The sequence below is a fragment of the Elaeis guineensis genome, chromosome 12 (genome assembly GCF_000442705.2).
Source record: "Elaeis guineensis isolate ETL-2024a chromosome 12, EG11, whole genome shotgun sequence".
In the NCBI taxonomy this organism is placed as follows: Eukaryota; Viridiplantae; Streptophyta; class Magnoliopsida; order Arecales; family Arecaceae; genus Elaeis; species Elaeis guineensis.
Genome location: NC_026004.2, coordinates 22,943,053 through 22,968,384, shown reverse-complemented (window position 1 = coordinate 22,968,384; position 25,332 = coordinate 22,943,053). Strand labels below are relative to the sequence as shown.

Genomic DNA, 25,332 nt, shown 5'->3' with positions numbered 1-25,332 from the left:
CCATATGGCACACAATGACCTCTACACGATAAACGTCATCGTCCTGTAATGACGTATAATTTGATCACAAACATATTTAAGAAATATACGATAAATCCTCTCTTTATCGTACACTAATATAGTTTGAAGGACTTCATCACAATACAAGAGTTCAAAGAAGATGTAATTTTATGATCAAAAATATCAAAATAATTTTTATTCATTTATCAATAATTTTTATATAAAGAGGAACTCAATCGTCATACGATTGATTTTAAGACATAATTTCTAACAATGGATATAAGAATATTTTTATTATTTTATAAAATAATAATATCATGTGATGGTTATATGACAAGATTTTATTAACGGAGATAGATAGCAGGACTACATTGAAATATTTCGATAACTTCGAGGGTCAGTTTGATACTTTTTAAAGTATAGAGGTGTAAATAAAAATGGCCTAAACTTGAGGAGGTGTTTCTGTAATTTATCCTATAATAAATCATAAAAGCAAGGGCTAACTAAGTGAACTTTTCAATAAACCATGTAACAAAATCTACCAATTCCGCATGACCCAAATTAAGGATTCAAAATTATGCAACACTAGATGTTGCCCGCACTTCACAGCGGATGAGGCGTGGCCGGCAGAGCCACAGGGGTGAGCGCGAGGCACGACGGCCAGTAGAGCTGCGAAGGGGGGGAGGGACGGCCGGCAGAGTTGTGGGGGCAACAACCGGCAGAGCCACAGGGGAGGAGGGGGGAAGGTGGGGGGTAGAGGGAGCCATGGTCGGCGGAGCCGGGGGGAAGGGGGAAGGTTTGCTTTTTTCATGTGGACTATATGGTCTCCGTCGGTCGTGCCTTCCCCCCGCCCCCCGTGCAGTCCATGGAAAAAAAAAAAAGCCCCCCACCCCCCATATCCCCCCAAAGCTCTACTGGCTGCAGCACCCCGCCCCTACTCCCGACCCCTCACCGGTCGCACCTCACCCGCTGCGAGGGATCTAGAAGCGTTCCAAGCAAAAAAAAAATGAATATGTGTGGAAAGGAGAGCCTCTACAAAAGATTGGAGGGGAGAGCCCGACTTCGGTGAAGATCGAAAGGAGAGCGACGGTGAAGACCAGCGGGAGAGCAGGGAGGACGTTGGCCTCTCTTTTTTGGAGATATGTGGGAAGCTATCTGACATGTATGTACAGTCAGTTCAAAAATGATGGCCCACGTCGGTGACAATAGGGAAGAAGGTGACAATGGAGACCGGCGGCAAGCCGCAATGAGGGTTCTAGAAGGGTTCCAAGCAAAAAAAAAAATCGAGATCTATGAGAAGGAAAGCACCTACACGAGAGGTAGAGAAGGTTTGAGAGGGCTCGAGAATGATTCGATGGAAAAGAAAACAAACCAAGGGAGTCCAAAGCACACCAAAGAAAAGATAAAAAAAAAAGGAAAAAAAAGTATGTAGTCCTCCCACATCTGATATGTATGTATAGTCCGTTCTGACGTGTTACATATCACATGGCACACAAGAAGAGTGCAAGAACGTGCTTTAATGTATAGGTTAAATATGGGAATCACAGGGATGTAGACGTATCTGTGCTATCCATTCAAATCTAAGTATCATCCATACAAATGGCTTGAGTGTACGTTTAAAAAGATCATCCATTTGAGTTGGTTCATTTTGGCTTCATCACAAGTACATGACAGCCTCTTTCCATCTCCATTTTTTTCCAAAAGCAAAACCATGTAGTAGTTATTGTAAATGCTAATTGCATTTTGATTTGCTTCATAAGAGAAGGCTTATCATTCAACATCTATAAAATTTCTTTTATTTTTCAAATTTACGTGGATGCTTAGAAATTCAGCTACATTTTTAATAAACATTTGTGCCGCAATGAAACCATACCATGCAGCCTCACTTATGCATTGATTTTAAAAAAATATATTTGATTTTGTGTAAAAAATTATTCTAATTCAACATTACACAGAAGTGCATTTGCTATGCTACATATTGTATGAATAGATATTTCTCCAAATTTTTTTTGACAAAATTAGCATGTCTTTTGAGATATTGGAGAAAATCAACATCATGCAAGTATGTCAAGTAAAGCAAAGACCCAACTTAGTGAGGAGCAGAGCCCCTTTGATGAAACGGTCGTCTCGCCTATCTAGCTACCAGCAGTCTAGCACCAACAAATTGGACTCATCCACAATTTTGTTATCCAATCGGGTGGCAACCTAGCACAAATACATGGAACTCATCCAAAGTTTAGTTATTCAATCAGGTGACAATAAAGAGATTCTCCAACTAGAACAAAAAGAGCATCTGGTCTCCAAATAATTTCAAGCACTAAAAATTTATCCAAATTATGATAAAACACAAAACAGTAAATACCAATTCAGGATTTACATTGTCCGCTCAGCTTATTGAATACTGAAACCAGTATTGTGTAACCATTTTCAATGTTGCAAAAATTGTAATTACATATTTGCTTTTAATAATGGGACATCGCCTCACTGTATCAAAAAACCTTTAAGCTTTAGCACCGGACATCAAGTTAATCATTAACTACATACAACAATCCAAAAGTTATCAATTTTCAAAGCAATTAACATGAAGAAAATTTTAATGATAGAATATCAAATCTGGAACACAAGAAAAGAGTTGAGATTACTCTTTAGTCTTAGCAACATGCCAACTCTCAAGAACATACTATCATCGGTTGGCACTGGTTCCATTAAAATAATTTTCAATATTTGCTTAGTCTAAATATATAACACTAGCTACACATCGCTCGGACTAAGAATATGGCACAGTCATGGCATCATTAATGAACGATCATGATATCATCCACCTTAATAAAGTGGGTGGTGGGTTTCAAGAGGTTTAGGACTAATTTTAGCAAGAAACAATTTCAACCACAGAGACATTTACGTCGCAATAAACTTGCCCATTTTCTGTTACCAAAAAAAACAAAACTTGCCCATTTTTAACGTCTTAGAAGTGAAAGTGCCTACCTAGAAATGAGTGCAAAATGCGGTATCACCATGAACGGTTAAAGAAATATATTGCAAGTTACAATAGCGCATGATGCCATATGCTATTAATATCATTATATCATTCAAAGCAATTTAAAGTTCTACCGTAGCAACAAATTTCTGGGGCAAATAAGGAAAAGCAATGGCATGAACAACAAAGGAGAATGCTGCGTACACCAGAGCACATCCAAAATGCTGAGAATGGTTTTTTTATTTTTATTATTTTTATTTTTGATATATGCGGATGGTCACATCACTCTGATATGAGAGCAGTCCATGAAATCAAAGTACAAAAGATCCCGTAGGGCCGGGAGACATGTCTCAATCTAACTCCAGACCTAATCTTCAAACTGCTCCACCACATATGATATAACCCAATCTGCTGCGCTGTTCGCCTCTCAGTAAACATGCCGAACTGACACTATAGTAGAGAGATGAAGAGCAGTCCCGATGTTACGGAGGAGTAAATAGGCTTCCAGCTACTTCGTATTGTCCCGAATCCATCCAATGACGATGGCAGAATCTCCTTCAATGAAAATTTTCTCGCATCTCTTGCCTGACATAGATAATACCCACCCAAGCAGTCTAAAGCTCAGCTCCCAGAGCTGAAGGCTCAAAAAGATAAGAGCCCCCATCACCAATAACTTAGCATCCGGACTCCGAATAACAAAGCCCACACCACTCCTACTATCTGTGATACTGCCATCGAAATTCATCTTGACAAACCCCAAATGAAGGAGCTCCCAAAAAATAAAAATAATACTCCAGATTGCTGTAGAAGCAGCATAAGTCCCAGAGATCGGAGGCATCAAGGGACGGACCAGCAGTGTCAAAATAGCTATATTCCACAGCCATACTGATGGCTCTCTCCAGCATCCAATGTACAGGCACCACCTCACCTTCGAAGATGCAGCTATTTTTGGAAAGTCAGATTTGATAAGTGATATAAGCCATCTTACCCTCCCAAGTAGAGGTCATCCTCTCAACCATACTCTGATGGTCGCGCTCATGAAAGACTCCAACCAAGAACCACTGCTTATCTCCCAAGACTGGCCGCCCGCCCTCCTCTAGATCAACCTCGCCCTCGACAACATAAAATGATGTGCTCCATTAACTCGTCCTCCTGTCCGCAGATCGAACACGAAGTCGAAAGCTTCATGCCCCTATTCCTGCAAAGCATGTGCATCGAAAGTCCATCTCATGCAAGCTTTCAGAAAAAAGCCTCACTCTATGGTGGGCAGCCACTCTCCAAATCCAAGTAGCTCAATCCTGTCCATCACCAGCCTGCATATCTCTGACAGAGCCCTCAGGGGGGATCCTAGGGCAACAAAATCGATCCCACACCCTCAAGTCCTGGCTACGATGAACTAGAATCAGAGTGATGAGATTCTGATCAACGAGTGAACCATCAAATAAATGGATGATCTCCTGAGCTCTCCAATCCTTACCATCAATAATAAGCAAGTCGCAGACACGTAGATGATCATCCACCTCACTGCTGATGTAGATCGATCAACGGAAAAGAGATAGATTGAAAATCTAAGCATCCTAACTCACAGCCACCGAAGTTCCATTCCTAATCAGCCATCTAACCTATGCCAAAACAACAGACCCGCGAGCATAAGTTTCCTTCCAGATTAAGAAGCAGCCTTGAAAAGCCTGAATCTGGGACCCCTGACTATACACCCCTTATCGGACCCTCATCATCCTACTCCACAAACAGTCCGACTAGATAATGAATTTAACAGTATGTCTGACGATCATGGCCTCCCTCCTAACCAACAAGGACTAAATCTCCAGACCTCTGTCCCTCACAGACTGGCAAACTGCCTCCCAAGATAGCAAGTAGATCCCATACCTATCATACCCCGAGCCCCACAGAAAGTTTGAGAACCACTGCTCCAGCTCTCTGAGATAAAAACTTGGCACAATCATGTTTGCTAAGAGGTACACTAGGATGGAGCTAAGCATCAATCTCGTAAGAGTCATCTTGCCAATTATGAAGAGTGGTTGGCTTACCACCTCTCGAGACGATCCCGAACCCGCTGCTCCATGGGTCAACAATCGACCCTCTAAAGTCACCACCCAGTGATAGGAACACCTAGATAGGTCAAAGCCTCGATCAGCTCCTGAATCCCCAACCTCTCCCGAATCGCTTGCTTCATTCGGATCTTTGTCCTGGAGATGAAAATGATTGCAGACTTCTGCAAATTAACAAGCTAGCCAAACGTTCGATAGTAGTGCTCGACAATGGTTACAAGGCACTTGCATTTCGGATCAAGACCCGTCAAATGAGGAGATAGTCGTTTGTAAAAAGAAAGTGCGAAAGCGACTGAGCCCCAAAGACGAGCTAGTAGAGTTCTAACACCGACCCCTGAACCATCATCTTCAACGCTCGAGACAGAACATCAGCACACAAAATGAATAAGGAGAGAGAGGGCGACCTTGTCAAAGCTTGACTATCGAGTGAAAAAACTCCATCGGGATGCAATTAATCAGAATAGCAAAACTTGAAATCTATTATTCAGTCGATCCACCTCTCCTAGAAGCCGAGCTCCCGAAGCATTCCTCGAAGAAAATGCCAGCTCATCCGATCATATGCCCCCTCCATGTTCAACTGGATCGCCATAAGACTTCGGTGAATTGATGCTCGCTGAACATTATGCATAAATTTTTGAACAAGCAAGACATTATCGATGATGCACCGACCGTTAACAAACGCATCTTGCTTCAGGTTGATCAATGAGGCACAATCGGTTTCAACTGGCCAACTAAAATCCTGACACATACTTTGTAGAGAATGGTATAAAAACTAATCAGTCTGAAATATTCTGAGATCGACGCATCAGATCGCTTCGGGATGAGAGTGATTAACGTCTTCTTTCATTCCTCCGAGATATTCTCAGACTCGAATACCATCAACACCACCTCCACCACCATGAGACAAGAATGGTTTCTTCAGTGAACCATCAATGGCAGCAAAATAAGCATTTTGCCCTTGTTACTCCAACCAACAATTACAAATAACTACAAGAACAAGCTGCCACTCTCATATTGGATCTATTTGAATGTTCAGTCATACAGAGAAGCTATATACAAGACAATATTAACATTTCTCGTAAAAAATGAGAATGGCCATGAAGCACAACCTGAAATTAAAACCAATCAATTGGATAATTTTAGATAATTGCAAGACCTGCTAAGGTAGCTGGTAAGCAAGTTGGGAGGTAGAGAAATCTATTTTCAAGGTGAGTTTGAGTTCATCAAATAGGGAAATATCACTCTCAGCTGCGTGTGTTAGCAAGAAGAAAAACTTTGAATCTCACTTATCTTTAAGATATTCTTTAGTTGATTGTTTGTATACAAGCAATTTCAAGATAGCAAATCACATTCAATAACTTGGATCATTGATGTAGGATTTCTATTGTAGAATTTTGATCTGATCATATTTGAATGCAAATCCGCTGCGTGTGTTAGCAAGAAGAAAAACTTTGAATCTCACTTATCTTTAAGATATTCTTTAGTTGATTGTTTGTATACAAGCAATTTCAAGATAGCAAATCACATTCAATAACTTGGATCATTGATGTAGGATTTCTATTGTAGAATTTTGATCTGACCATATTTGAATGCAAATCCGATCAACCTTATTCTAGTCTGATTCTATATATATGCGCACGTGCACGCACACACATGTATGTATGCATACACACACTCATATATAACACACACACACATACATACATATGTATATACATATACATGTATGCATATATGTATATATATACACACACACACATGCACGCACGCACATATATATCCATAGATAGATATACACATACGTAGATACATACATAGAACATACACATATATATATATATACATATACATATATGCACACGCACACACATACACGCACACATACATATATATACATAGGTAGATATACACATATGTAGATACATACATACATACATGTATGCATGCACAAACATACGCACACACGCTCACACACACACATATACATATATACACATATATATACATATACAAACATATATACATATACATGTATATATGTATGTATGTATGTATAGATAACATGACTTCAGGCAATAGAAGACTCCACCATGAAACCTAGAATGTCGGTACACATGTAGGAGATCTACCTTATAGAACACATGGTCTTATTCAAAGGAGCAAACATCCAACCACTCGAGAAGGGTCTAAAGCAAAGCAGAAATCATATCCTTACTGATATAAACTACGCATCCATGATAAGCCTTCTGAAAAAATGGCAAGTTTCAACCAACCACAAATAGGATCTCCAAGAAATGATGTTTAATCATAAATATAAATAAGTAAATCATAACAGTTAAGGACAAGCCTTACCCCATCTATATGATTACCTAAATAGATCCAACTTCAATGATCCCATGCAGAAGTGAAGTCTACTGGAACAGAATATTTTCATGTCATCCATTTACATAATCTGGATATACAATATGTTCCTCAAAGGGATTGCTTTAATCAATCAATCATGAGCTTAGCCAAAACCATCTCAATTGACTTAGTCAATCTAGTACTATGTTAGAGGGAAGGAGCAAAATTTGGCACATTTACAATTTCAAGATCTGGGTATCCGTAAACGTACTGTCATGCTACATACCACTGAACCTGAAGAAGACCATGATCCTTTCACCACAATGTTGCATTACACACATTGACCAAAATACCAACTGCAAAGTCTAGTTCTTAAAGGTTGTCCAAGTGAACTAAGTTAGAATTAGTGCTTGCTGTGCTCGTAATCAGCTGAAACCACATAACAATTAAGGCTTTTGCAGCCATACCTTTCAACAAACTGGATGCTCTGCCTTTGTCGTCCATTCTGGTTTAGCGGTGGTGCTCCTCTGGCCCGCCCTTCAATCCAATGCCTCTTCCTTAGTCTTTGAATGATCGGGCCCTTTGTTAGGCCTCTCTGTCTTCTCCTCTAACAGGGGAATACACAAGTCCATTACAGTCCAACTAGGCGGGCTGCATCAAAAAATATTGTGAATATAAATAAACTTCTCTACCCCCTCAAGCATGCAAATACTTTTTTCACACAATAAAAGAAAATTGACTACCAGTTTCTTTATCAGAGGAAGACCATTTAATGCCATCCTATCAGACAACATTCTGGAACATAATTAAAAGGATGGATAGTTAAGGAGAAACTCTTGCAGTTAAGAGACTATGCAGGCACATAAAGTTAGCTCCCACTGCAGCTAAAAGTTAATTTTGCTAAATACATAATCAACGGGCTCCAGCCTAATGAGTGTCTGAAGGTAATAGAAACTACTGTTGTTAAGCATTCGACGCTCCATTCTTTTAAAATTTTATTGACAGTGTCAAGACAAGTCCAGAAATTTGAACAGCAAAAATAACAATACATCAGGTGTGAATGTAAATGATTTCTATTGCAGAAAGATGAAGACTACACATCAACTTTTGAAGTTTAATATCATGCATTCCTGCAAAATTAAGTGTTTCTAAAACCATCCTAAGTAATCTCAACAGAGATTAGACATGCCTCATCAATTAAAAGAAAACATCATGCACAAGGCCACCCAGTAAAGCCTTAGAATTTGACATTGAACAGCAAGGACAGAGGAATAGACAAGATGCACTGCAGAGCCTCAAAACTAAGCCAAGCTCTGCTCCACCACCTTGGAAGAATTTTGTATTTTTTTTTCAGACTCTGGAAAATACTTCCACCCACGCTTGTTTATGCCACTCATTTTCACAGGAGCACCTGATGCTGGTAAACCTGCAGGATACACTTCTCTATAAGATACCTAAATAACATGATTAATCAAAAGTTGAAGAATATGATTAGCTAAAAAGCAGGTGCATAAAAAAACAATCTAGATTCACGAACAAGTGGCTAGGAACAACAGGAACCAGTGCAGCCGAAGGAAGACCAGGCTGAGCACCTGAAATCCTAAACCGGGTGCTTGAACTTTGCAACTATCTGAAAGAGTTATTTTCAGCACCATGAAACAGTACCAGGAAAAAAATTTTGTTGTAAGTTGAACTTGTAAGCTCATGTGTATATAGACAATAATCTTCATGTAAGCATCCTGAAAAAACAGTCTAGTTCAGTAAAAACCCAGGTACGCTTGAACTCAAGGGTAAATCTCATCACTGATTATGCTCATCTCTTATGCATGGAAATGGTTTTAACCGCTCCCTGGAACTTTTGGTTTCTACTATATTTCATAAAATGAAGAGCACACTTTTCTCCTCAATAGAAAGCATGGAAATGGTACTGAGGGACATACTACATAATGCCTGTCCATTAATAAAATTAGTATTATCATCTATCAGGTTGGTTAGAATCTTGCACCATTAGAACTTTACTAATCAGGAATCATGAGGAAATATCTGAAAGAAGATGCATGTTATATATATAAGTTAGTTGATGATGGATTGACTATTGCTCCATCACAACTACTCCAGTTGTGACAGGGAGGGCTCTGGTGGGAATTTGCTTTTATCTGATTCTGCAAGCCATTGGCTGCTTTAAGTTGTCATAAGGTTTGCATGTTGAGATTCTGAGTTATTATACAATGTTGGATCTAATTTAGTGTCACAATACTTGCTACATATGCTTGCTGTTATTGTCAATCTCAATTGTGATTTTCATTATCATTGCTCTGCAAACAGCATTCTGCAGCCTCAGAATTGTCTCGTCATGTTCTATTTCCCTCAAATTTCCTTTTCCTTACACATCATAGGTCACCATACAGAGCATGCTAGATAAAATGAAGTGTATTAATTTCGGAGGACCAATGATAAAACACAAAGTTTGAGGCATAAATAAAAAACATTTACAAAATACAGTCAAATTACCCGACCATCACATTACAAAATACAGTCAAAACATACCTTTCACATTGAAAGTGCACCAACTCCAACATATTTATGAACTTCAGTATTTATCTTGATATGTGGGAGTGTAATTGTATTACCCTTTATTTTTTTTAGTTATAATGAAATGTACTTTGGGCTTTCCGTCACTTTCTCTTTTTAATCAAAAAAAGGTTATAAGTGATATATAATAGCAGTCCAAAACTAAGTTATAGATAAGAAGTAAATAATTCATTAAATTATCCAATTTCCATGGCATACACTTGAAAAAATAATATGTCTGCCCATGCACTAAGAAATCAATAAGCACTGAAATGGCTGTCCAAACCTGCCTTGGCACCCAGGTGGTCTGACCTACCCAATTGGATACCAAGTCCACAAGTAGTGCAACCAACAAGGCATAAGGCACCCACTCGAGACAACCTTTGAAGTCGGGCACAAATCTCAAACAACTAATAAGTCATTTGCCAACTTCTTTGGTGGATGCCCATATTGAAATGATAGTTCATGAAATAGTTCCCTCTAGCACACGAAAGACCGACTCATGGCATTCTATGTGTTGCGGTCAAGGACTCGTGGCTCAGACGGATCGGTCTCTGCTCCCGCGTACGTGAGGTATTATCCACTTTGGTCTCTGACAGTTGTGGCACGGGGCCTCACGATTTTGCCATTCAAAAGGCGACTCACAAAGGAGAGATCCCATCTTGTATAAGCCAAAGTCCTTGACTCAAAATCAATATAGGACTAATGATGCCCTCCCTCCTACACCATAACATAGCCCTCCAGTCAAGAACGACTCTGGATAAAATTGCGGGAGATGCACCACGGTCCGCCGAAGACACATTGGCCCTATGGTGCATGCCAATGTTGCGGTCAAGAACTCATGACTCAACAGATTAGTCTAAGCTCCCGTGTACGTGAGGTATTGTCCGCTTTAGCCTCTGACCATTATGGCATGGGGCCTCATGGCTTTATCCTTCAAAAGGTGCCTCATGGGAGAGAGAGAATATCTCATCCCATATAAACCAGAGTTTTCCTTGATTTACGACCAATGTTGGACTAATAATATCTCCCTCCTACACCACAACACTATGCTACAGGTAAATTTATAAGCTACATCAAATGTGCACTCTCTTATTCATGCGATGAAGAAATTCACAAAACAACAGACAACACAACCTTGATATAATTTGGTAGCAACCAAAATTCCTAACGGATGAGCATGTTGGAAATGTCAAGAAATCCAAATCTGAGACTTCGATAGGAATCACTCGTAATTTTTTTTTTTTTTTGTTAAACATACAGTAAGCAGGTTAATTAGCAAGATTTCGTTGCACAATTTCTCGCTCACTATAGCAAAATGGCAAGGACAAGGGGGGGGAAATTGTCTCACCAGCCTTGTATCTAATCCCCCATGCCTTGCCGTGTCGCCCGTCCTGTAATGTAATAACATCAAGCAAGACAAAAATAGTGAGAACATTGAGAAGAAAATGGTGGTGGAAGAGGAGGAGGAGTTGAGGCGGCTGGAAAAGACCTTGTAGAGATTGATCTTGGAGAGCTCGTAGGAGACGTCTCTCCAATGGATCTTCGCCACCTTGTAGCCGATCCCCCATTCGGGGAGGAACTGTATCACGTCGAACAGGTTCTTCTTCTTCCTCCGCCTCGGCTTCGACTCGCTGGCGCCGGACGAACTCGAAGCCGGAGAAGCGACGGAAGTGCTCAGGCTTCTGAGAAGAGCAAAGGATTGGTGGAAGAAGCCCAGTTTGTCCGCCACCGCCCTCTTCATTACCACCGCCGCCGCCATGGCCGCAGAGAGGGGTACCAGCTCTGCGTCCACCCCAAGCGCGCAAAGAGTAAACAAGGGAGTGTTATCAGGTTTGGATCCGAAGAGTAGCCCAGTAACCTAGAAATTGAGTTCAATAGTATACTTGGATCCCTACGATCAGACTCAAGTACCCAACATCTTACTGGGTTCGAGTTTGGGTAAAAACTTAAAAAATCGAAAATCCAATCCAGTGCGTGTGCAATGTGCATTGCCGAGCGAATCGTTTCAACTTGGGTTGACTTCTCCGGGCTTTTCCATTTTTGTCTTGTGGGGATCGCGATGCCCCTTGCTATCCTTCTCTCCCACCCTCTATCGGCGAGATCTGGACAGATTTCCCTAGCTCTAAGTCATCGAGCAACACCAAATAATTAGAGTTATAAACCCAGAAATTTCTATACGTCGATGATAATAGAGTTTCTCGGGAAGCCAACGAATGGTGAAGATGAGATGAAACGAGTCCTTAAACATGTGGCTCAGTGGCACAGCTTCTCGCCCTAAAAGCAAGGATGGACTTCTTGGGTGATATTATTTCTCAATAATATCAATATCTTGCAAGGATTTTCTCGGAATGGAAGTCTTAATCCCGCGAGCAATAGTCATGGGCAGGACAGATGCACCAGTCATAAATGACCTGGACCTCCTCGTTCTATAAAATTCTTTTTTTGAAAAAAAAAAAAAGAACAAAAACAAAAACACCACAGAGGCTGACAAACCTAGCGGAATTTCTCAGAAGGTAACAAAGGAAGAAATGAAGAAGTCGAGGGAAGTGTTCAAGACGGTAATAACCTTCACAAGAAGGAACTAGAGATCACCAAGCTAGTTGTAACTTGTGAGAGAGTAAGGCGTGAGCTCTCCCCTTTCATGGCACCATAATTTTGTGGTTTTTGTTGCCCGGTATGTTGGTAGCCTACTCGTTTATTTTTTTCTTCTTTGCATTAAACTGAGCGGACTTGGGTCTTCCTTTTCCCTAAAGAAAAAAGTACTCATAGTATGGAAATTAAATTAGTTGCCTTGAAGTTGGTTGCAACAGTGACATTCTGAGTACCATAGCAACATAAATCTAGCCAAGCCGGTATAATAACACAGGAATAGTGGTAAATTATTTTATATCTTTTTCTCTTTTTTTTATTGGAATATTTGTCATAAAATAGAACAATTTCCATGAAAAACATCAGCTTCACTCTCTCTCTCTCTCTCTCTCTCTCTCTCTCTCTCTCTCTCTCTCTACGCGTAAATTACATAGCATTTATAGGTCAACTTGGTCTTTCAAAGCTACTCTGGTGGCCCAGACAAAAAAAGAAAGAAGGGGCCATATCCCTAAATGCCAATATTATGACATGATTGTTCTGGCAACTTTGAGACCGCATTCTATGAGCTCCAGTTCGTTTCTGCATCTCCTACGCTTATCAACAGCCTGCTGCATTGAGGGAATGGATGCTGATGAGAAGATCAAATTAATTATGAGAGTTTAAAAAACAAGGTCATCTAGAAACCTTCTGGACTTCAGTTGATGCAGATGGAGCCTGGCTCCAGAGCATCCATGCAACAAGACTACTCCCCTTCCTTTGTTCCGAACTACTGCTACGGTCTTCTGAAGTTGATTCTCCCTCCCCAAGGTTCTTCTTTGCAGAAGCAAACCAATTCAATTCATCAAATGACTTCTCCTGCCCCAGAACCTGCAAGTAGTAATAGTATTTAAAAATAACATTACAATCATTATATATGTAAATAATTCAATGTTTCAAATCCACACCTTCTTGACAAAAAAAAATAAAAAATCTAATAAACTCGAGCCAATTAAAAAGAGGAGATTCCGACAAATTGACATCTGCGCATGGAATGCTTTCCCATGCTTCATCTTCCAAATAATCTTTATACAATATATGGTTTATTTTTCATTATCCATATTTAAACGAGAAAAGAAAAATTGCATAATGCGGATCCCACTGACAACCGCAATTTAACTTGATACAATCAAAACCGAACATCAACTAAGTCAACCATTTCCTTCTTGAGTGGCCATGATCCAACATCAAACCAACATAGAATTATATTTTTGCATTTGGGTTTTTGAATAGGTTAGCATGATAGAATTTACAAGCAACATAAAAGATTATGCATTTATAGCATGGAATGAATTAGAATGGAAGTTCCAAATAACATTTCTTCTAAATTAATATATTGGTTGTTATTATTGGTGTTCTGCTCTTAAAAATAAGGCTGGCATAAACCAAAGTAAACTACCTTGGTACCAACCTTAGAAAGGAGAAAGGAGGAGGTTTTTGAGTAGAATGGAAGTCAAGTAGTGATTATCTGAGGAAGTGCAATCCTCCGGACCTCATCATTGAACAAGCATGCAATACATAAAGCAAAGCATTTGTATACATGGCAACTGAACAACATTTATGTGTATTGCTCACAAAGATTCAGTTGGATTATCTCTATGTGCATGCACGAGCACAACCATCCAGTTGATTTCGAGCTCTACTACTTATGGGTCAAACGGTCGCAAAATTGGACAACTTTAATGGTACCAGACAATATTCTGATCTTGTTTACAATCCACAAACATCCAAATCAACTGAACATGGTTTCTTATGAATGTCTGGGTCATGATAAATGCTTCACCTTTTAAATTTATATCGTCTACAATATATTTTAGCACACTAAGTATCACCAATTTTGCGGCCTTCTAATGCACGAGCAGTAAATCTCCAGAATATTTGATTATTAGTTTCTAAACATCTTAGATATTGTGAATCATCATATTTAATAACCTTTTCAGTTTATATGTTCTGTCACCAATTTTGCATAGTTCAATTATCTAAACTATAGTGGTGTAATTATATTTCAAGAACATTTCTGACATTTTATTTAATTAATGTGATAGTATATGATAACGAAACCATGCGCCAAAACACCAATCAGCTGATTATCTAACAAAACAGTACTGAACTAATGGCCTAAGTAGCACAATTTTAAAAAAAATGTATAATAAAGCTCTGTGGCAGGTAAAGGACCATAACAAACATTCGAATGCAACTGTATGTGATAATGAAACCACACATAAACATAATTATTTCCAAGATACCAATCAACTGATTATTTAACAAGATATAGTATTGAACTAATGGCCTAGGCAGCACATAAAAAAAATGTATAAACTAGGTTCTATGGTAGGTAACAAACATTCAACTATTCAAGTACTCCAGATATGGCAGAGCCTCTCCACCCATCCTTCCAATATGAACTGCAGTACTCCCACAGATACATACTCATGCGGTCATGCTTTGTAGATAAGAACCATAGGAAACATTAATTATGGCACCTATTTGATTTTTGGTGTCAAAAGACTTGAACGGCAATGTTGTCACAAAAAAACAAAGTCTAATAGAGTAGCTTGAGACAATGAAGATAATGAACAAACTGCAAATGCCCTTTAAACATAATTTGCTAACTACATGTGCCCACTCTGTTATTGTGTACTGACCAAATTGGACAAAGATGGCAGATCTCCATATAGATAAACAAATACATATACAAGCATAAATACAGAAATGCATACATAAATTGATTTTCTCATAAATTATAAATACTGATTACATATAAACATCATATCAGAAGGCATGAGTATAAAGGATTAGATGGTAACATGAACATACCTTGAGAATAAAAGCAACACCCATGACACAACTACCATATAAACAAAAAATATCTCCTGAATCATGGTCCCTTCTTAATAGCTTATCCTTGTAATGAACTTTAGAATCTATCATGTTCGCTATAAAGGATGGAACTACAGCGAAAAAATCTTTTAGATGGTGATATCTGCTGCATTGAAGTTCCTACACACACAAAAGTCAAAAGAAATCAGATAGGCTTAATATCAACAATTATGAGTACAAACACATAATTCTTATTTAATGGAACTTGATACCAATTTATCATGTTTTAACATTCAAGGACATTTCCAGATTACTTGATACCCAATTGCGAATTCCCAAATACATTGACAGCGCATCTATCAAGATTTCATCTTAAGAATAGGACTGGTGGGACACCTATCAAGAATGAATAGGATAAAATGGAACTACTTGATAAGACCAAGTCAGCCCTGACTGACAAAAAGGACAACTGAGATATAATTTATCAACAAAACACTTCCATTTTTTTATACAGTTGTTTCCTATGTTACATGCACTTGGGTACAAGTGTCAGTTTTTTGTACATGTAAGTGTAGAATCCTATTAATCTTAGAAAATTTCTGCTCGCAGACCCGTACCCAAGTACCCATCCCCACTTTTAGTTATCAGATGCACATATTTTACACTAGATCAAAGGGCATGGGTGACAATAGGTTGTTTCAACGAGCGGGAGGTGGGAGGGAGGGAATAATTTCTTCTGAGGGAAAAGGTCAAGTCAGGTCTTATCCTCCAAGAACAGCAGCAATAAACCTTGTTGAAAGATTAGGAAATTGTGTGTGTGTGTGTGTGTGTGAGAGAGAGAGAGAGAGAGAGAAAGAGATGTATGAGGAAAAGTTTGATTACCGACATGAGGCACTGGGTACAAGTGGGCAACCTGCAAACCACAAGATACTGCTTGGTATTGAACCAAGCTACCCCATATTGCCAGTTTGGTACGATTTGTCATGGCTTACTACGAAGGTACCAACCAAAAGGGTTCTGAACTTTCTGTTGCTCCAATCACTTCAGTGCCTTAGTGAGGGTTAGAGGACTTCTGTTTGCTGTGGAGAGCTAAAAGTGGAGAATTGATAGGCATTCCATCTTCACAAATCTGATGCCTTCTTCACCAAAAAATCAAGATAAGGTGCAATATCTTCTTATCCACTTTTATTCCTTCTCCAAAAATGAAAAAAAAAAATGCTAGATTTTTTATTGTAATTTCTAATATAAATGTTTCCTTTCGAGATTGATAATGCAGAACACTAGATTTATTTGCTTAAGCATGAATCAAGCACCAAGATTGGTACTCATGGAGAGGAATAAATTTCAACCAAAATCTTTCCTCAAAAACACCATAAATCCAAAAAAACTCTTGATCTGGTGCAGTACATGGAGTGTGTGGGATAATATCATGACTCCTGTGTGGTACAATCATAGATTGCTTTCCAAAGCACCAACATCAAAACAACACCCAGCAGTAAGCTTGATACCAACTGAGGATGTCTTTGAGCCTGTAAGACCTTCTATATGGATTGAGGTGAGGGAAAAATAGAATTCCGTAAGCTGGAGTAAGTATAACACCTACGTGTGTATCACTAACATCTTACAGTATGTCAATATCATTGTAAGACAAAATGTAGTTTATTAAGAACAATGCGTGTTATACTGTGAACTGTTTAACTTTCATGATACCAATTGTTTTAACGACCCGTGTACTTCTACCATCATGTGTCATTTTTGCATTGCTAATTCACAATTAGGGTGCAGTACTTAGTCATATTATTTTAAATGGTACAACAAACATGTCTTTACTTTTTTGTGATGCTTATCTTGCTTCAAATTCCCTTTTTTTCCATGACACAACAGTAACATCCTTAGAAATTTTGGTAGTAGCACATCTATGCATGTCAAGCATGTTAATGAAACCGACATTGAGTAACCAACTAATCCTAAAAGCTTAAGCTGATAGGCAAAGAGTCAACAATGTACGTCAGGCTTAACACCCCCACCTGCCCCGCCCCCCCCCACCTCACATGCAGCCTGGACCATGCACATGGAGGGAGGACAATAACTGGAATTAGTTAAGACAATAATTGGGATAATCAAATAAATAATTAACATGAGGGGATTCCCACTCGTGACCTCCAGCAAACCCGAGATCTGATACCATGTTGAGTAACTGATTGATCCTAAACGCTTAAGTTGATAGGGAAAGAATCAACATTACATATATCAGGTTTAACAACAGGCACCTTGTCCGATTGTGCACTGCCACTGCAAGGCACATTGCATGTACCATGCTAGTTCTAGGACAGAATGGCAATGACATAAGATACCTTGGCCCGAGCTATGCTCCAAACATGACTTTCTGAAAATTTCGTTTTTGTTCCTAAAAAAACATAATTTTTTGACTGTTTCATTATGATACCAACTAACAAATATATCTGAAGCTCTTGCAAATAATATGAAATATTTTCAACCCATTTCTTATTTATCATTAGCAACTGATTTCATTTTCCATCATTTTTTTACCCTAAATTTTAATTGACACTATTTGCACTTTAAGGTTTGGGGATTATGGCTTACGATTAGAGCAGAATCACTAAAACCACTAGAACTGCAAAAATAAAACTGATTCTATTTTTCAGAACAGAAATCAGAAGTGAGTTTTCAAACCTTGAGCCAAATGATTATGCAGCAACCCTCCAAAGAAAAAAGAACCAGTATGTAAAGGAAATAAATCCAATAATCAAAATGAATATACCTAATGATCAAACTGTATCTACAGTTCTACACATAGTTTAAATGGTTCAATCCTCACCTTTAAAAACATGTTTATAAGGATAGAAAAAGACTCGATTTTAACATTGGATTGGTACTTCTCGATTGCTGTGTCCATAATTTTTCCTGCAACAACACTTTCATCAACAAAGCCAAGATTCTTGCAACTCTCTGCAAATCTCATATCACATCTAGCTCTACCCATAAACCTGCAGTTCAAAAGTATCAAGTATGAGGGGAAAAGTCTAACATCAGTTAACAGCCATTATCCACTAAAAGTAATGAAATTATACCGTGAATTATTACAAGAATAACGGCAACTGCCAGCTATAAGAATCCTCATCAGTCCTAAAGCATTACCCACTTTACTGATGACAGATTGTAGCTGTTCAAGGAAACTCTGTCCACGATCTCCAAATGCAAGTTTTCCCAGAAAAAATCTGAGCTCCCCTTGTTGTAGAGAAGAGTGTGTTGCTGCTCCCTTGTCACTCTATAAGAAAAAAGTAAACAAATGAAGCCCACTTGAAATTTTATAAATTAATGCAGTTCCCTCTTTTTGATTGGAGATAAATTAAGCCACTGCATTACTAGCAGTAGAACAGTGGGAGGCAAGGAATATTTGACTTGGACAACAAAAATAATATCTATATTTATGGATTGTGATTCGATACCTTTTGCTATCTATAGTATTTATTATATAATTAAATCTCAGCCCTTTGTTAGAAAGGGACCACATCTATGAGTCAAAATACAGGATATCTCATTTGGTTCCAACTTTCTTCCACTTTCAATCTCAACCAAAATAAATAGAAATCTTGGTTGATGCAGTAAATATGGATTACCAACTAAATTTAAGTATTGATTTCAAAATTATTAATTTAAAACTATATTATGGGAGTAAAGAGATGGTTTAAAGAGATTTAAAGACATTATCTCATATAATCAAAACGACAATACCCAGGAAAATGATAAGAGTTGAGAATCTCAAAAATTACAAAACAAGCCTTGTCATTTTGTGGTTATAACAAAAAAAAAAAAAAAACACCAGAACGCTTTATTTTTGCCATAAAAGCATTTGAATCTGCATTCAAAGCCACAATATCAGAAACTACCATGAAGATATTGAGGAACAAAGGGAGATCCAACCTCATAGAGCTCAACTCCCATTCTCAACCCATGAAGAATATGAATCTGAAGGTTACTTTGTAACTCCACAAACTTCTTTGTAGTGGCTTCCTTCCATACCTCATTTCAAGGGAACCTCAAAGCAGCACTATTTCAATATATTCCATCCATATCCCAGTTCAATTCATTATATGAAAGCTAAGCATCATATAATACTCAAGAAATTGCAATAAAAATGGAGGTCTGTTAGGATTTTGAGATATTTTCTTCTACACAATATATCATCCTAATGCATGAAGACAATAAATTGATCATTGTGGTCAGACTCTGTTATGGATTTCTGAACACATTATCTAGAGATCCCTCTTCCCTCTTTGTATTCTAAGCATCGGTTATGGAAGGAGGAACCAAGGAGGCATCAGACAACTGGTTTTCTTATGGGACAGCTCACAATGTTTATATAGATTACTTATTATTAATACTATTATTGACAAAAGAAATTCCATAATGGTCAATGCCACAAGCCATTCCTAAATAAGGATGTCTTAACATCTTTACCATTCACATTGCCTCACAAATAATTTCTTCAGATTCCAAACAACTTAGTTCACTTTGGTTATATGATTTATGGGACTATCAAGATCTGACACTTTGGCTAATAATTTGTAACTGAAAAATTAATGAAATTCCTTATAGGACATCTTCCCTCTTCATTAAGATTCTTACGAAGTTTAAGGAAATTTTTGATGGTTGCTCCTATTTGCCCACGAAGGTTGTCCAAAATTATGCCCATAAATGTAAATCTCCCTGCCTGCCAACTGGTCTTCCAGGCATAATGGCAAGCCCCTCCCTCGCTATAAAATTGCATCATGAAGGAATTAGACACCAAATTTTTGAGGATCAATACCGCGTTGAAGTTCAACCACTGAAATTTGCTCAATCTTTCCTTTTAGAGTTCACATTGTGCTCCATAGCCAACTCTATCTTGCTTGGAGAAGGCTTAAGTGATGATGAAGGTGACGATGGCAGGTTGATTTATCACAATTTAATTGAATATTGAACCAACATAATGTAGTGAATAATTTGCATGGTGCCTAGCTTCCATTGGCTGTAAACAAGGTTACTATTTGAAAACTGAACCAGCATGTAGATAGGAATGAACCATCTGTCTATGGTGGATTTACATGGTAGCTAGCTTCAAATGCGCCTAAATGTACGTTTCACATGAATTTGGAAAACATAAATTTCTATAGTACCAGTTATCAACAGAATTCTTTCTAATGATAAACCAAAGCAAACCACCCAATGAAATTCATAATTTATCATCACAAACATCTTAGCTTGCCTAAACAGATCATGAACTTTATATATCCCACTAACTTGTATTGTCAATATCAATCACAATTATGCTCCTAGTAGAAATAGATAAACACACCAAGTAGATGGATTAGTTACCTCAAACTTTATTATGTCGTTCCGCACATGCAGCTTAATGATGTTGATGGTTCATATATCAATTACTTAATAATTAGAAGATAGGCATATTTGATGAGAATTTTTTATGTGTTTAAATATCTAAATTAAGGCGCTTATGACCTATCATGATGAATCTATTCGATCGATGGACCCACTGGTGAGACAACAAATTGGATATTGCCAATTGAAAGAATTTTTTACTAGAGATAAAAGAGGAGAAAACTATAAGAAAGGATCAAAACATTAAATCTTCTACTTCTGATACATACAAAACTCACTAACATTTGATGCTATAAAAGAAAGAACCATTTACTGTTTTAGTCAAATCAAATAAGAAAGTTCTATAGCTTAGATTAATATGTTATCAATTACCATGCCCGCCACCATTTCCATGAACCATACATTATATGATGGGCACCATATCAAAGACTTGAAGCAAGATAATTACCTTCCAGAAGTTAGATTCTTTCAATAAATCCGATTGCACAAGTTTATCTTCAAGCAACTTGGATAAAGTTGCAAACATCTCAGTTAGAAACTTCAAAACAGAAATTGATGCTGTAGATATTGGCCTTAAACCATGTAAAGCAATTGAAGATGCAACATGATCCACACTGATCACTCTTAAGCTCTTCCTATGTTGACCATTAGGAACCTTCTCAATGAAAATCTGCAAGCATGGATGTGAAAAACAGTTATTGCCACAAAGAATGCCCCTTCGCAATAAAATTTTGAGCTATTTTGCTTTCAAATTAAGGTCAAAGGAGTATTTATGGTTTCAAACAATATTGATATTCCAAAAGTAAATAAAATTTCTTTTTACCATAAGCCAAACTTTATGACTACAGTCATCCAAATTGGTACCATCAGAAAACTTAACCATGTTACAATAGGTTGAGAATTAATTATCCGAAGTCCTGGAATAATCTATCACCACTTCCAAATTGCATTGTCTTGCATATATGGGATTTTTATATCAAAACTCCAATATAGCACAAGCTATTTCATTTGGAAAACTCTTCATACATGGCATAGCTTTAATCCTACCTAGTTTTTTGTGCAAATAGGGATGCATCACCAATTCCTTCATGTTCAAAACAAAGATAAAATTTTACATGTTTGCACTGCATTTTATATTGGAATGAGTCAATAGTCAAATGTTTGTCAAATTTTACATGTTGAAGCAATATAATTTTGAATCAGAGCTTTCAATCTTTGTTTATCCTTTGCAGTAATAATATCTCGGGGTTTGCAACGATAACTTGGTATACCCACAATACAACCATTAACTAAAATATGTCTATGGTTCACTAATTGCCTAACCCCAGGAATGGTTGAAGCCATACCCAATCGAAAAAGATGTCATCCAAATGCATCTCAAGTAGTTGTAGTAAAACCTGACCTATTGACCCTTTGGATTTTCTAGCAATATGTACATATCTAACTAATTGTCACTCCGTAAGACCACAATGAAAATGCAATTTCAGTTTTTCTTCTAGATGAATATGATATTGTGATCTTTTCCCAGAACGCAATTGGGTTTTAAGATCACTTCCGGATTTAGGTCTTTTACTAGTTAGTCCTGGTCAAGTCCCTGGATAGTGTATTTTTTTGAAACAAGGACCTCAACAACGAGACATAAAGACTCCTTTTTTTATTTTATTGAAATTTCTTTTTACAGAATAAATCTTAAATTAAGACTGAACTAAAGGATAAACAAAGCAAAGCTAAATTTACTGAAGTACTACAAAGTAGAATGAAATGAATTCTATTAACATCCAGATTTTTTCTATATGTATATATAGGAAGTTGAGGCTCCATTTTATGATTTGCTCTATAGAGATCTAATTGCTCCAATCCATTTTCTATTCTCGGGCATAATATTATATATTGTTTCTTTAGTAACTTATGTTCAGCTCCCTTTAATCTGTTTGAATGCTAATAAAATAGGTAACATTGCACTTAGATGCATCAATGGAAAGGATGTGAGATCCCTCGAAGGACAAGTCTCTTAGGCAGACAAGCAAGCAGTAGAATATGAAACAACGGCTTCATTTAAGGAGGATCAACTAGCATCTAATCTAATGACTAGGTCACATATGTCATCATATCGAGGATTGATGGGTCCCAAGAACCATTAGTTTCAATCATATAGATACTTCACACAGATCAAAAATAGATGAGGGCATTAATAATAGTGGATATTAGTTGGAAGTAGGGATGTCACACAAACAAGGTGTTCGTAAGCAGCTGGTGTTTGGCACGATCACTTAATAAATGGGCTGAACACAAACCAGATTTTAGAGCTTGAAATGTAAAAAAGCTGAACCCAAACAGAATGGGGCCCAGCTTGCTCATGTTTGTCTCGTTTACACCCATAGTAAGAAGCTCAAACTTTAGCATCAGAAAACAAGAACTACCATACCTGCTTAATTATGTTATATGAATAATTCTCAGTAAATGAATGCAGGTTCTGGACAATTTCATTTATGTCAAAATCTTGATCCATAGAATTTTCAGCAAGATGAATATCATCTAAAGCTAGCCCATACTTCAGCTCTGCCAGCAGTCGCATCTCTGAGTATATCTGGAGTAGCAGCAGCAAGAATCATAAGGATAGTCAGGTTAAAATGAGGTTTTTAGTTTAATTTCTTTCACCTTTCAAATAGATTAGGTATCCTTTTGTCAAGGAAATACTTAATAAAGAATATGCAAATACGACAAAGCCATTACCTTCCAGTCATAAATGGACATAGCTGAATGATCATAAAAAGCAGAATTCAGATAGTTCTCTATGAGCAGTCTTATATCGATAAATTTGAAAGGAAGTTGCAAAGGTTTCATTTGTAAGTACCAAGAAAGGTTGCGCACACCAGTCTGATTAAAAAATAAGGAAAAAGACATAGTAGTTAGAAGCTTAAAGAAAATTAATCCTGCTGAATAAAAAAAATTATAAATATCAATCACCTTTGTTGGGTTCACAAGCACAGATCCTTTTAAATGAGTGGAATGAACATGAAGGCGGAGATCAGTTTCAATATCTCTACAAAGAGGAGCAACAATTTCCTGTTTAAATGGAGCAAAGCTTTTTAAATGGAGCAGTTAAAGATTTCCATAACCTGTTACCCAGGAAAAAAAAACATAAGCATACATTTTTCAGAGCATCCTCAATTTCTTTCTCATATGACCGAAGTGTAGCTTTCCCCACATGACCTAGCTTGAGAAGCCATAATCCATCAGAAAATGCATCAAGAATGTACCTGACAGATTAGAAGAGTAAAATGCAAATAGAGTAAGGCCAGATAGTTAATATTTGAACACCCTTTCTCACATTCAGTTTTAGGAAATTAAATCCAAAAACCAAGTATAGAAAGCTCATTTTAGAAATTCCTCTAACATTACTTACTGTAGCCACAAGAATCTGCTCACATCCATATAAGCAATTGACAACCAATTTCCCATCATCTCTTTTCTCCAGTACAAGAAGCTACAATTTGTAACTTCCTCTACTATGTTCTGAAAATCTGTGACAGTACCTAGCTTTCTTATAAACTTTCTAATCCTCAAAAGGTCAATATCCAAATAGCCCTGTCTCAGAAAATAACCAAAGAGGCTAATTTTAGTTCCTTCAACAACAAAGTATGAAGCAAGATGCAATATCCTTTAAAACACACGTGTCATGGGAATAAAAAATTACAAAAAAATACAAAAATCAGCCACAGGAATTGTTAAATCATTCCAATATGCTGTGTTGTATAATATTTGGAAAAAGCAGTAACACAGGGGAGGGGCTGCTGCTTCAACCTGAAAATGAACCATGTATGTATCTGAATTTGGGTTTTGACCAAGTCAATTAGAATGACAACCAACAGAACTTGTTTGTTCTTTGGTTATACCTCATTATAGCTTCAAGTCAACATCATTTTAGAAGAGGATGATATTTCCAGTCACATGAAGTTTTTTTTCCTCCTAGATATTCTCAACATGTTTACCCATGCATATATCCTTCACAGCCTAAGATACACCAAGAAAATTATGGCAACCCATTTAACCTTCTTTTCTCTTATGGGACTTAAATATGTTTGAGTATTGATAAAAAAATTAGGAAAACAGGATCCGAACATGATTGCATCTAATCAAGAAATTTAACAGCCTGATATAGTCCTATCTTCAATTTATTTTCTAGCTCTTGACATATTTGGTATTTAACTTGCTGACTATAATAGCGCAGGACCTCACCCAAGAAAGCCAGATGTTATTATTTCTGGTCCTTGGCTCTGCCAGTCTGCCTAGGTACCGAAGACCTCCCTATACACATCCAATATGAGGCCAAACACACCCACGCAGGACCTCAAACTCTCCCTGCTTAAGCCCTATAAATAATCCTTGCCATGAATTGGCCCGATCAAAAACAAAAACATCATGGCCAACTCATGATCAACCCCAAAAGGACCAGTGCAGCAGTATTCCCTAGTCCACATGGGCTGTGGACTGTGACAGCTTTGGTAGCATCTACAAAAATCC

General features: G+C 37.7%; 2 protein-coding genes across 4 annotated transcripts in view; both read right to left on the bottom strand.

The window, feature by feature from the left end:
* Positions 1-7,332: 7,332 nt before the first annotated feature.
* Positions 7,333-12,166, bottom strand: LOC105054793 (uncharacterized). 3 transcript variants are annotated; one of them, XR_002165779.3, is made up of 4 exons: positions 11,453-12,149; positions 11,312-11,354; positions 8,579-8,815; positions 7,333-8,040 (listed from the first exon to the last, which is right to left on the bottom strand). XR_002165779.3 is itself a non-coding variant. In XM_019853940.3 (4 exons), the coding sequence occupies exons 1-4, from the start codon at positions 11,720-11,722 to the stop codon at positions 8,032-8,034; spliced, it is 423 nt and encodes a 140-aa protein (XP_019709499.1). In that variant the 5' UTR covers positions 11,723-12,166; the 3' UTR covers positions 7,333-8,031. The 3 variants fall into 3 exon arrangements, 1 of the variants encoding a protein (XP_019709499.1); XM_019853940.3 differs by having other exon boundaries at positions 8,715-8,815; positions 11,453-12,166; XR_012135852.1 differs by having other exon boundaries at positions 7,609-8,040; positions 8,133-8,815; positions 11,453-12,148.
* A 666-nt stretch (positions 12,167-12,832) lies between these two features.
* Positions 12,833-25,332, bottom strand: part of LOC105054791 (uncharacterized) — a 65,854-nt gene continuing 53,354 nt past the window's right edge. Inside the window, exons 16-26 of the mRNA XM_010936385.3 lie at positions 24,215-24,396; positions 23,960-24,068; positions 23,776-23,874; positions 23,542-23,685; positions 23,234-23,395; positions 21,257-21,478; positions 18,501-18,697; positions 18,248-18,416; positions 15,406-15,588; positions 13,237-13,419; positions 12,833-13,160 (exon numbers count right to left, since the gene is read on the bottom strand). Of these exons, the coding sequence (XP_010934687.1) occupies positions 13,074-13,160; positions 13,237-13,419; positions 15,406-15,588; positions 18,248-18,416; positions 18,501-18,697; positions 21,257-21,478; positions 23,234-23,395; positions 23,542-23,685; positions 23,776-23,874; positions 23,960-24,068; positions 24,215-24,396 (1,737 nt within the window). The 3' untranslated portion in view covers positions 12,833-13,073. The remainder of the gene's footprint in view (positions 13,161-13,236; positions 13,420-15,405; positions 15,589-18,247; positions 18,417-18,500; positions 18,698-21,256; positions 21,479-23,233; positions 23,396-23,541; positions 23,686-23,775; positions 23,875-23,959; positions 24,069-24,214; positions 24,397-25,332) is intronic.